Here is a 14,032-nt window from a genome sequence, read left to right as displayed (position 1 = left end):
ACAGAATGGAATGGAATATAGAATAGGATGGAATAGACTATACTAGACTAGATTAGAATAGAATAGAATAGAATGTAAAACTGAGATCCTTACAGTAGTAGCTGGATCAGTCAGATTTAGCAACTTCTTCCTTGTCAGAGAGAACAGATCAGAAAAGAATGTGAAAGGGCTTCCTTGCTAATAGAAACACATTGGATAAATCAGAACAATTTTTGTTTTGTATTTTTAGTTATAAACAATAGAGTCAATAGGTGGAGAAGGTGGAGGGATTGAGGCGTTAAATAAAACTTATCCTCAGCTATTCTCTTGGCCTCTGTCATACCATGGTATTTCTTTGTAGTTTTTAGATTGTTACTCAGCTGAACATTTGGAAATAACACATTTCTAGGTACTGAAAAATCCTATGATTTTTGTGTATGTCTTACTTTAAAAGTAGAAATGGCAATGAAGCTCTTGCCCCTGAGGAGCTCAAGACTGTTTCCTATCCTTGTTAGAATGCTGGGGGCCAAACTTGAAATGCAAATTTAAGGTTCCCTCAAGGGCAGAAGATAAGGACCCTCTGAGCTTCCCCTGGCCCAGTCTACAGAGGAAGGGGAAAAAAAAGTTTAAGTGAATAAACTAATGTCAAGTTTAAAATTTAAGTCATGAAAAATACATTTTTCTTCTATTTTTGCTCCTCAGTTGCAGAACTCTGCTGCTTAGAGGCAACTTGCTGTTACCAATTTCTTAGGAATCCATTCAAAAGATTCACCGTGATAATCCATATATATATATATATATATATATATATATATATATATATATATATATATATATGTATTTCTACACATAATATGCTTTCTTTCTAATGATGGACCCTAAGTCAGAATTCTGTAATTCTTAGTCTGATTTAAGATGGCTATTAAAAAGTGTTTCATTCCTCCTATTCCCACTAGTTCATGCTTACCTCCAAAGAACCCAGTATCTCTCCCTTTATCATGCTTGTAACCATTTTAAAACATTTTCCTGCTCTTCTATATCTTTCTAAAATGTGAACCTCACTACAGAATGCAGTCAAAAATCTTTGATGATTGACCTTGAAGAAGTGAAAATTTGGTTTAACTTAACAGTTGATTTAAATAAAGCCATTAATTATTATGAAGTTATCACCAAATCTTGCCTAGATTTATGATCTCTATTGTTTTCAAGTTATTTAGGAAAAAATACATTCTGTTTTCCTTCACTGTTCTTTTTTTACCCTCCCTGGATTATCATCAGCTAGTGTGTCACTATGTTTAAGTTCTATTAGAGAAATAAGTTAAAGGAGAGTAGTTGGAAGGGATCTTAGAGGCAGGTAGTTGTACTTTTCATTCCACATCTAATTTGCTTTGTCATTTTGGACTATCCATGTGGTTTCTATGTGCTTTTCATTTTCCTTCTTTTGTATGAAATCCAAGATTTCATCCAGTTCTGATACTGCCTGATGCTCTGACAGCTCCATACGACATAACAGAGTCTATTAAATTATAAGAGAGTACTCAGAAATCCTCCTTTGAAGTGGGTATGAAGAAGACAGAAGTCCAGATAGGATATTTGAACCTGCAGTTAGGCTGTGAGCTACAATTCAGAACTCATATCTTCGGCATCTTAGATCTTCTGTGCCTCATCATTCACAAATGGTCTTGTGTGTATTTTTCTCATGTGTTATGACTTTAAAGTCAGAAAAGAATTTGGTGACAGTTCTTTTTACTTAACAGCTACTAACTTTTTTTTTTTTTTTTCATGCAGTCAATGGCCGAACTAGAGTTTCTCATAGCTGGCTGCATATTAGCATCTAGTAGGTTTTAAAGGAATACTGGTGCCAGGTCCTGCCTCCTCATTCCTTTTACCCAAGCCCTAGGATTCCGATTGAATTGAAATAAAAGAGTTTTAACATTAGCATTTTCAGATAAGCTTCCTTTATGATTCTTATATGTAGGCAGTGTTTAAAAAAACTGAATGGAATTAGTTAGAATTGACATTTCTAGACCTAAAAAGGATAAGGACAAAGCCTGTTTTCAGATTTGTGCCACCCAGAAAAGTAAGAGGAATAGAAAAAATAATTTTATGTGATGGACGTCGTTGATCTTTTCTTCTCCTCTGGGCATGCTGTAGGAATAATACAATACTTTGCTTAATGTGGTGGATCTTAAAGTATGGTCCCAAAGCATCAGAATTGCTAGAAACTTATTAGAAATGCAAATTATTAGGCTCCTTCCCCAGACCTACTGGATCAGAATCTATGGGAATGGAACCAAGCCATCTGTCTTTTAACAGGACCATTCTGAGATCCTGATGAACACTGTGAAGTTTGAGAACCTTCCTCATAGAATGTTGTTACATGACTAAGAGGTCGTATAAGAAAGCCTTAACACAGTGCCTGTGTAGTGAGATCCCAGTAAGCCACTTGCTCTGGAGATGTGTGTTTGACTCCTTTGTAGTCTGAATTTAACTGGGGGCTAGACTTAGCAGCATTTCCTTCTCTTCTAGTTCTAACACTGTTATTTGTAAAGCCAGTGGAAGCCAAGTAAACCATTTCAAGGGTACATTTGAACAACTGAAGCAACTCACCATTCTTCTGCTATACTCCTCATTCGAGTCTTAGGCTCTTTTTTTCCTCCAAAGTCCTAAATTATGACATTTTGATACTATCCAAAAGCTACTTAATTTTTTGGGAAAGAGAATACTTTCCCAAAACATCAAAATATTATTTTTGAAAGGAAGAAGAGAAACAGAAGATGGTGAAAAAGTATGGTTCTGTTTCTATAATAAACTTTATTGCAAAAAATATTTTGAAAAGATTATATACTGTGTGCTATACAGCTCTTGGATATTTGCTTATACCTCAGATTTTAGGAATTAGGTTTATTTCTTTCAACAGCTGTTCTTGTTGATCAGAAATGTTGGGAATTTTTGGTATTCTGAACCCTACTGATGCCTTTCTGGATTGCATTTAGATTCCTAAGTGGAATATTTGCTACTTGAGTGTCTCCTCATCTGTCCCACATATACTTTTAGATTAAACTTCAGTAATCATGTTATAACAAAATGTTCCTTTCTCTTCTATGCATGATAAAATTCAAACCTTTTGCTAGATGTGGATTAACTTAGATGTTCATCACTTTTCAAATTGGTACCCCTCATTAATATTATTTTATAGTCTTATAGTTTTGCTGTTATGACTTGCTTTTTAATCTCTGTGACCTGAGTTTTTGAGTTTTAAGCCTCAAAAAATGAACTTGCTCTCTAGATCATAATGTAACTGTTCTGTCACCTGGACACAATATTATTTTATGGGAATTTACAAAAGTTTGTTTGTATTCTTCACAAACTGAATATTACAGCATTTTTACATACATACAAGCTTTTCTTCCTCTGCTTGATTAAAAATTTATTGAAGACAACTATCAAGTCCTCCACAATTCAGTACCCTTATCCCCCAATTCAAGCACATTCGCTGCTCTTGCTAAATGTACTTGACTTCTCTAGACTAGCTTTTATGTCTTTTTTTTTTTTTTTTTTTTTTTTTTGTATCTTGTGCTGCTGGTGATCAAACCCCAGGCTTTGTGCATGCAGTTACTATTGAACTACATCCTCAGCTATGCCACTTTTAAATATCAAATCTGGTCCTCTTTCCTCTGGAATTTAAGGCTGTTAATTCAATTGAGGAGAGCTAAGACAGGGAATAATTGCCATACAAGGCAAAAAGTTATACAAAGGAGTAAAATGCCAACAATTATATCTTCTAAAAAGAATACTATAGGATTACATTTGTATTAACTTCGTGTGTGTATTTTCTTTCTATAGGTGATTTTCTCCCACCTCCACCTCCACCTCTAGATGATACTGGTGTCCTTCCATCTGGCTCTGGAAACTTTCCCCCACCACCCCCTCTCGATGAAGGTGCTTTCAAAGTACAGGTAAGAGCCAGGATGGCAATATGTTTATAAGCCATTCTAGAAAGCTCATGAATTCAGTGAATTGTTCTGTGGTGGATAAATATTTATCCAGAGCCCATAGAAAGCTTTGCAATTTACAAGAGTGAAGGCACTTTAATGCAAAATGCCCAACTCAGAGTTCTGCTGGCTTATTTTCTGAAGCCCTAGAAATCCTTCACCTACTAATTTTGGTTCAAAACCCAAATCAGATTTTTTAGGAATGCTGTTTGACTAGCCACATTTTTTTTTAAATCCCAGGGACACACATCCAGGTCCTTTTATTGCCTTCTTCCTTACCTCTACCCATAATCATTGCATTCTAAATAAGTATGGCTGATATTTCAAGGTTCTAGTTGGTCACTGTGGGTCCTAGTTGGACAGAAACATCTTTCTAGCAAAAAAACAACACAAATTGTTAGGATTTTAGTTCAAGGATGATACTGTACAGAGATACACAGGTTATATATAAGTGTTATGCACCGGGGAGTATTGATTGCTGATTAACTCAAGGCTAGACACAGAAGTGACATTACAAATAGTTGTCAAGTTGTGATCATTGGTGAATGGTGACAAACACCACTATTGAGCCTTAAGAAGTTATTCATGTCAGGACAGAAAAGTAGCACAATTACAGAATTACTGTTTTATTCTTAGGTATAATGATATTTGAATAGATATATTGAAGAAAAAATAGAGTCCTTATCTTTTAGGGAATCATCTGAAGTATTTTCAAACGATGAAATCGGTATTCACTTCAAAATAATGAGCGCAAGAAACTTCTAAATTAGAACATAAATGAACAAACCTTATATTATGAGTTGCTAACTGTTGGGAGCATGATTTATTCTATTATGCATTCTTCCTTTGTATACGTTTAAAATTTCACATAAGATGTTTAAAGAAGGAGAATCCATAGCAAAGGACTATTTAAATGGTTCAATCCATTGTCTAATTTTCTTTCTCCTAAATTTTGGGTTGGGAAAGTTAAAGAAGGAAGGCATTCATTCTGTGCTGCTAATAGGCATTTTCAAGTAATAGAAGCTATGTTGCAAAAAAAAAACCACAGACACAGATTGCCCTCATGGGACTTACAAGTTCCACCGAAGTAAACAAAATATATGCATTACCAAGGACATTAGATGGGATATTTGCTAGAAGAAATGGGGAAGCAGGATATAGCTTTTTCTAGCATGAATATGGTAAGTCCTCACTAAGAAGGTGACACTGAAAGACTTGAAGGAGAAGAGAAAATGAGCCTTATTATAAGTTTCTTGGGGAGCATATTTTTATGTAGTGAATGTTAATAAAAGAAGCTTTTAATAGTATTTATCTTCTTTTGAAATTAGTAAGTTCTGGTTGTAATTAGTGATTTCTAATTCAGTTATGAGTCTAAATCTTTAAACACTTAACATTTTTTGTGCCTTGCCTATATATTGCACACATTCCTGTCTTTCTTTTGGGGTAAGTTGGAAAAATCTAAAGTCAAAAGCCAGTAATAACAAGAGTTTAACAAAGTTTGTATATTTTAGTATGTAAAAATAATATGGTTGATTTTCATATTATTTTGCCATTTTAAACAAAATTTAAAAAAATCCTTTGAGTTCAATTTTTTATATACATTTGCTCTCATGTAATGTTTAACATGCCTAATTTAAAAATTCTCATATTTTCTTTCCTGGATTATTAGGGAATATATTTCTTTACCTATCTAAAGGTTTTTTGACTTGATAGAAGAATATGTTTGAAAACTAGTGAACAGCTTATTCTAATTGAGTCATCTTGAGCAGGTCACAGTAAGTGCCAATTTTTTCACAATTAAAAAGGAGGTAAGTATGCCTCCTTTTTAAAGATAAAATGGATTTGAAATTGCTAAACTGAAATAGCTGTACAGATATTTTGATGTTATAGTAAACATTGCTATATGAAACTAGCAACGTCAGTAATACTAATAAGACTTTATCAGTGGGTTCCATTAAAAATCATCTAATTCATGAACATAAGATGTGGCTCCATTCATCTATTTCTGTTTTACTTTCTTTCAAGAATATTTTGATAAAATTTATTACTAGGTATTTTATTATATTTTTGTAGCTTTTATAATGGGGTGTCTTTCTTGATTTTTTCAGATAGCTTATTTTTACCATATAGAAACACTGCTGGTTTTTTGTATGTTGATTTTGTATAGTATAATATTATTCAATTTGTTTGCTAGTTAAATAGTTTATTGTGGAGTCTCTAGGAATATATATATATATATATATATACATATTATACACACATACACACATATATAATTGTATTGTCTGTAGACAGGGACAGTTTGACTTCTCTTTTTTCAATTTGGATGCCTTTTAATTCTTTCTTTTGCCTAATTGCTTTGGCTAGGACTTCCAGTACTGTGTTGAATAGAAGTGGTAAAAGTGGGCATCTCTGTCTTGTTCATAGGGCTTTCATAAAAGCATAAAAAAACCGTCTCTTTCTGTGTGGACTTTGTTCTGATAAATGTACTCAAGCCATGGCTTTGTTTTTGAAGAGGAAGGAAATAAACAAAAAGCCTGTTGCCATGTTGGCTGATGTTCTCTGTAAAACAGAAGGGAAGAAGATAAAAAATAAAGTAGGGTTTGCCAAATGGAAAAGGACAAATCTGGTAGGGAGACTATGTTATTTTTGAGACTTTTCATATGGAAAATTCTTGGTGAGATTTTAAAAAGGAGAGAATGGACATGCCCTTTCTATGCACTAGTGACTTCGATGTAATAGTAGTTGGTCCTGCTTAGATAATATGCATATTACTTTTAGATATGAGCTATAATGTAGCCTAAAGTAATCTGCTCACTGAAGAAAATTTTGTACTTTTTTCCTCTTAACTCTGGTGAAACTCATGTTGCCAAGTCCAAATTATAGCTGGTAAATGTGTGTTTTTATGTAGAAGTCTGTTTATGTTTCCAGCCAGATTTTCAGATCAGAGCCAAAAGAATGTCTACTAAGTGTGACTATATGAATTATAAGATATTCAGAGCTGAAAGGGACCTTAGAGATCATTTAGTCAACCCTGGCGCCAGGCATGTAGATACACCCCTTATTTAAGTGCTTGCTGAGTGAATTAATTCCATTTCTCCTCCTCTTTGGAAATGGGGAAACTGAGACCCAAGGAGGTATATGTAGCTCCTGTAGTATCTGACAGAGCTATTACTGAATTTGAGAAATTTGATTCCTGGCCGTGACCTTCTTCCCACTGCACCAGATGGCCCATGTACTTGGCTTTTCTTTAGTCCTCTTTCAAGCTGTAGGACTGTGAGATTCAGAGTAGGGGATTTCATGCTTTTATATGGGAAAACCAGGTGCTATTGGATGTTTGCTTGGCTCCCTGAATTTTTGGTATATGCATAGACTTTTTTCTTTGCAAAAAGAAAATAAATATTTAGTGTGAAGAATTCTTGCTTTGAGAATTCTCATTTTTATGGGAAGAGATGAATCTTGGAGAACAAATGAAGGATTTGGTTTGCTTTTCTGTTGGAATCAATTAGACTTCAGTGCCTGTGAAGTTCAGAGTGACCTTTGGGCAGTTGCTTTACTCATTCATTTGTTCTGCAGTCATTCAATGTAAATTAAATGCCTTCAATAAGTAAACACATATGCTAGGATTACAGCCATAGAACTTGCCCTTATAGGTCTGGGGCCCTCAGTCTCAAACCTTGGGACTATCACTTAGCTGTGCTCTGATTTAATGTGACAGTTGGTAATTTCTATTTTCATCTAGCCCATGGGCAAGTATATATAACACTGCTTATGGTAGTTTCAAAGGAAGAGAATGTCTCATAGAATTTCAGGTTTGAAAGGGAATTAGAGATCACACGTTTCAGTCTCTTTCTAATGTTTGAACCTTATGTATTTTTTTTCAGTTTAACAAAATTCTTATGACTAATGAGTGAGACAATGCTGAGGAATAAAGAAATGGACTTGATATAGTATTTTGTAGGAATTTCTTTGTGTATATATTTGTATCTGCTTGGAGTTTTCCTGATGTAAACAATTCTGGATATTTGTAAGACTACCATGAGAGGTTTGGGGACTTGCCTACTGATACTTGATAGGTTTGAGTTCAGGTACCCAATATTTAATGTCTTATTTTTATGACTTCTTTACTTTTTTGCAGTGCTGGAGATGGAACCCAGGGATCTGTGCATGCTAAGCCTGTGCTCTCCCACTGAACTACATCCTCCATCCCCTTTTTATGACAATTTTGTTTGACTATTTTCGTAACTTCTAGTTAACAACTCCTAACCCTGCCTCTCTTGTGTTCAGTCCTGTGGCTTTCTTTTAGTTGCCTGCTATCCAGTGGTTGCATACTTTTGGTTTCAGCTCCCTTTTTCTATTCATTCAGGCAAGATGGTCCTGTTGGCTAGTTTAACTTTAGTCTCTCCACCTAACAAAACAGAGGTTTTCTCTTTTTTTTTATATTACTGGTTATTCCAAATGTTATAATGTCATTTCTATTGAACTGAAATGCTGAAATTTATCTCATTAAAATGTCCTCACACTGATTTTCTCCCAAGCCTCCTGGAAAATGGTACATAGTCAAAGGAAGGATTATGCCAAAAAGAGGGATAAGTATTATGTGCCTGGAGTTGCTCAATGTAGCAATGGAAAGAACGTGATTTTTCTGAGGCCAGTGTGAGGATATAGTCACATAAGCAACACTAAGAATTAATGGGATAAGGGAGGAAGAAGGGAAACTCTGAAATAATTTGTCTTAAAGTCCTTTTCCAAAAGATTTCAAGCAATCACAGTCTTGGTCTTGTGAAAATAATTTGAAGCTCATATATGTGTTAGTGACCTGTAATCATTTTTCTACTTCATATGTCTGGAAATAATGAGCTCAAGTTCCCAGCCATGGTAACTTTCATTCAAGAAATCACAGATTCCTTTTACTACTGTATAGTGAGGAGGGAGGAAACTGGTTATACAAGGTGATCCAGACTACTGAGATTAAGAGCAGACATAGTGGCCAGTACTTCCAAACCAAAAGTAAAATGCCTATCAAAAGCTTTAATCCACTCTGAACTGTTTGTCCTTTCCATAGGGTGTGAAAACGAGGCTATCTTGATTCATCAAAATACATCAAAGACATGATTAGGATGCTAATTTCTTCATGGCCTATGCCTTGTTCCTTTTGGGTCAGCAAGCCCTAGTTGATTTGTGGATTGTTTATGATCCTGGCAACAATAAAAGTATCAGCAACCATAGCAGCAGCCTGCTTTGTGATTATCTCCTACTTTCATGGCTTGCGTTATGTAGGTCAGTGTGTTTTTAGCAAAGAGGAATGGATTCTTTGGCATGTTCTGGTTCCAGTCAATGTGGCTTCCTTAAAGTGAATGTCAAAGTTTTCCTGTTTGCATTTTCTTTGAATCATCCCCTGATTGGGTATTCAGGTGAGAAGATAGGGAAATTTTGGTGTCTGTTTTTGTAAAAACTTCTTTGACTGTAGCAGGACTAGTGTCAATAAGAGGGTATTCCAGTATTTCACTTCGAATTTTGAGACTTTTTCAAAATGGAGTGTCATATACCTTTTCTTCTTCTTTCTCTTCCTTTTCTTTTTCTCCTCATTCATCTCTCCTCCTCCTGTTTCTTCTTCTTAATGCTGGGGTCAAACTCAGAGCCTTAAACATGCTAAGCCAGTGTACTACCCCTGAACAGTACCCCCAGCGTGTCTCCCTTACGTTTTAAGAATTTATCCAGAGGTAAAGTTTTCCTAGGATTGATACTCAACCGTGTCAATCCAATTACCTTAAAGGAATCTCAGACACATCTGTGCACTCTATAATGAAAGATTAGTCAATTACTGCTCAAAAAAAAAGTCTTGTGGGAAACTGGTTGTATCTTGGGAAAAAGTTTAGCTTTTTTTACTACCTGACTTTCTTTACAGGGATGAATTGACAGTGCTTGCATATTACTGGAACTTTCCTTTGTCCACGTTTAAGTAAAACTGTGGTTGTGTCTTTCTGAGTACTTGGAAATTTTTATTTCATTTTGCCCTTCCATCAAAAGTCTCTTAGTTGTTTCATCAAAGCTAAAATGTATTTATTGTTTTTATTTTTACTTAAGAAAAAGTGATGCATGTTTTCTACTGATAAAAAATAGCATTAGCAAATCAAAGAATACAGATTAAGTATTTGTAAGTATATTTCTTTATCAAGGAAAAATTATGACTTGCTTATATAACCGTATGCCTAATATATACATCAAATGAAGCTTTAATAGAATTCTACCCTCTCTATCCCATGTGTTATTAAAACAATTTGTTGAGTGAGATATATAGTTTTAACTTCTTAGAATCTCTCCTTGTCTTCTTTAGTTTTTTGAGCATCGTTAAAAAGTAGCTTTGCCAGATGTGGAAGCCCATGCCTGTAGACCCAACTACTTAGGAGGTAAAGGCTGGGCAAATTTAGTTAGACCTTTTCTCAAAAACAATATAAAAACAAAAGGGTTAGGGACATAGCTTAAGTGGAGAGTGCTTGCCTAGCAAGCATGAGGCTGTGGGGTTCAACCCTAGACCCCCTGCTCCCCCCCAAAAAAAAGACAGTAGTTTTAAGTATGCCAAGTAGACTTACCATCAGGTCATTTTACCAGATGGTTTGTGTTGGTTTGTCTTTTATTTGTTATTTTACTCTGATTGGACCATGCTTTTTTGTTTCTTTGTATGTTTTGTGATTTTATCATTCTTGAAAAGTTTACATTTGAGTCTAATATCGTCGTAACTTGGGAAGTTAGAGTCTTTCCTTGCCATAAGCTTTGCTTTTCTTTCTTTTTTTTTTTAATTGTTGCTGTTTTGTTTTTCTTTTTTGGAATATTGTGTCATTTTCTGTGCTAAGAATCAGTGTTAGTTGGAAACTTAATCTCCTAGGTATTTTTTGAGCTTATGTCTTCCCCTCAGCATGTGTGTTGACTGCCTAATTTCCTGGATACATATGATTGGTTTTTAAAGTTCAAATCATCCATATGTGTCTCCCAAATCAGTAAAAAGTGAAATACTTAGGAAAAAGAAAAATGATGACCCTTTTAACCCCTTGGAACATACTTCAAAGTGGGAGATGCCTGTTTTTCTTCATGTCTGTAATCAGGAACAATAATTAGTGACCAATTCTTAGATCCCTGATAATCTGGAACACAAGGGATTTTTCTTCACTCTGACTCTTTCAAGCTGTGTATAAGTGGTCCAAGAACACATGCACACTTGTCTTCCAAAAGGCTGAGATATGGGGGATGGCTAGCTGTAGTGTGCTAGAGCTGAAATTGACCTAAATGAACCAGTTTACAATCCGAAACTCCCCTGGAAGCTGGGAAACTATCAGTGGATTTAGAGGCCCCAGATAGTTATATGATACAGATACTGTCAGTACAGTGACTAAGTGGGGAGACAGGTTTGTGCTACTTCCTATTCTGTCATCTTCCCAGAGTCTATTCGTCCTCCTTTGACTTTCACTGAAGAGAGCTTCCTTGATTCCTCTGCTGCATCTGTGACTATTCCTGTGTTCCCTTTCTTACCAGATATCCTTTCTTCTTTCTTCCTGCCCCTATCTTTAGGTGTCCACTGAGAGTTCTCCCTTTGACCTCATGCCTTCTCTCAGTAGAAATCAGAACTGTAGTGCAGGTAACATCAGTATTTGTTTATCTGATGACTTGAAGTGGTTATGACTGTTGGCACTCTATTTTCCTTTGACAACTGTTGTGTAATTTATCCTTTGGGTCTCCTGTGTCTTCATATTTAGGATATTCCAAATTCTACTCATCATCTTGTTCCAAGACTTACATTCAGTTAGAGGCCCCACCATATTTTGTAGTCTCCCAAACTCTAAACTCTGGGTCATTTTTCATGTGTCTTACAATTATAGATACCATCAACATCTTTTGGATTAAAAATGACTCTCAAGTTTGTTCCATTCTATTTTATTACCCACCAACTTAGTTCATTTCTTCTCTATAACTCAAGTAACTCATTTCTTTGATTTTGTTTGTTTTCCAAATTCCAGCTGCATATCCCCAACCAATTAATGTTCAAACATTGTAATTTTCTTCCACTTACAAAATTTCTTGTATTGGTTTGATTTTCAGGGTTCTCCATGTGCTACTTTCCTCTCTACAGCATACTGTGCTTCCCTATATAATCTTGGGTCTTTTGAAGCTGATGTCTTCCTTAGGAGCCTCATGTGCCAAGTTAGTTGTCCTGTTTCTTTCCTCCTGCCCAAATTATCCTCATCTCTCTATTGATCAGTAATCCTTCCTAGTCTTAAAAAAATCTTATCTCACTTTTCACTCTCTTCCTCATATATGTCTGACCCTCTGGCTCATCCTGATCCTTCTTTGAATCTTTTGTGTGTGTGTGTGTGTGTGTGTGTGTGTGTGTATGTGTATGTGGCAGTACTGGGGTTTGAACTTAGGACCTTACACTAGCTAGGCAGACATTCTGCCCTTTTTTGTTTTAGTTATTTTTCAGGTGGGGCTTGCATTTTTGTCCCAGGTTAGTCTCAGACTGCGATCTTCCTTTTTTCCCAAGCTGGCCTTGAACCTCAGACCTCCTGATTTCTGCCTTCCATGTAGCAAAGATTATGGCCCTGAGCCACCACACTCTGCTTCATACTTACTCTTGACCAAGCTGTGTGGTATAGCTATGTGAGCCCAAGGTTTGGTGCTAAGAAGCTCTGCTCTGGTTTTTAAATTATTATTATTATTATTATCATTATTGCATTTTCCAGATATTTATGCAAAATGGGAATATCAATAACAATTTCTTAGAAAATTCTTTTTTAATTATGATAATGAATATAGTCCATCTAATAATGTCTGCTTGATAGTAAAAGCTGTTATTAAATCAATTAATTGATCAATCAGTTAAAGCTCTTTGATTTTTCTACCACTTCATATATGCCTTTTTATATATATGCTATAATTATTTTATGTACCTTATTAACCTTACCAATAAACTATATTTCATAAAACCAGAATCACAAAATAGCATGGGGGAAATATAGAAATCAGTTAATATCACAAATTATGGAGTTTTAGGTTTGGATGGTACTAATCCAGCCAATCATTCTTGTGTATCATACAGATACTGTCAGTGTAGGGCTTATTTTATGTGAACTGTTCAAGGCACCTCAGTTGGGAGGCGAGCTTCCTCAACCACAATTTAAGGTATATAAACTCTCAGGTGTGTAACTCTTTCTATTACCTCCTTGTTACCTCATTTCCCTTTAGTAACTATTAAAAATTTGAATCACAATTCATATTCCTATAAATCTGTAGTCCTTATTCTATTGTGAGAACCTAGAGTAGCTATTTCTTTGATATTTGTGGCTGGATTGACTGAGTCATTCTTGGACTTGGCAGTAGGCATTTCCTGGGGATAGACTGTAGAGCATGTACCATATTGTTGCTCTTTTGATGCTTTTGACACTGTTGTAAGCTTGCAAAGGATTCAGTGTGTGCCACTTGTATGCACTGATTCAGTAGTGGGGAAAGGAAACAGGAGAGGAAGTTATATACATCTTGAGCAAATCAAGCTTTTCTATTTTTAGTCCTTGCTGCTCTTCAGAAAGTACATCCCCTGTTCATGGCAGTCTGGCATGTGTTTCCTTAGTGCAATTTCAAAAAGAGGAAAAATAAATATGGGATTTTTTTGTAGTGAAAATAGTTATTCAGTGAAATCACATAACTTTCCCCTTTTTCTCTTGATGAAACCTCAAACCCACAAGGCACAGATTCCTCAACCTCAGCTATGCATGTCAAAGCATCACAGAGAACAGGAGACTGGAGTCAGCAAAGCCTAGTGTAGCAAAACATGCTGTGGTACCCGAAAGGACCAGGGAGCAGGGGGAGGGGATGACAGTGTTCTTTATATTCAATGGCCAACTTAGCCAGTTGCCAGATTGTTGTGTCCTGGAGAAATCTGAATCCAGAACTAGGTAGATAGATGCATAGCCTTGTTGCTCTTTGTTTAAGGTGTCCCTTCTGCCTGAGTGTCTCTTCTTGGTAAAAATTTCCCTGAGTGTATTTTTGTCAGTACCCTAGTTCAAATA

At 35.6% G+C, this 14,032-nt stretch overlaps 1 protein-coding gene across 18 annotated transcripts in view; it reads left to right on the top strand.

The window, feature by feature from the left end:
• Window positions 1-14,032, top strand: part of Lpp (LIM domain containing preferred translocation partner in lipoma) — a 642,244-nt gene that overhangs the window by 282,821 nt on the left and 345,391 nt on the right. For all 18 annotated transcript variants that reach the window (XM_074073556.1, XM_074073563.1, XM_074073562.1 and 15 more), the window contains one exon: window positions 3,826-3,938. In XM_074073556.1, coding sequence (XP_073929657.1) covers window positions 3,826-3,938 — 113 coding nt within the window. The remainder of the gene's footprint in view (window positions 1-3,825; window positions 3,939-14,032) is intronic.

The sequence above is a fragment of the Castor canadensis genome, chromosome 5, assembly GCF_047511655.1.
Source record: "Castor canadensis chromosome 5, mCasCan1.hap1v2, whole genome shotgun sequence".
Lineage (NCBI taxonomy): Eukaryota > Metazoa > Chordata > Mammalia > Rodentia > Castoridae > Castor > Castor canadensis.
The sequence above is the reverse complement of the archived record's forward strand: the minus strand, read 5'-3'. Positions and strand labels throughout refer to the sequence as shown.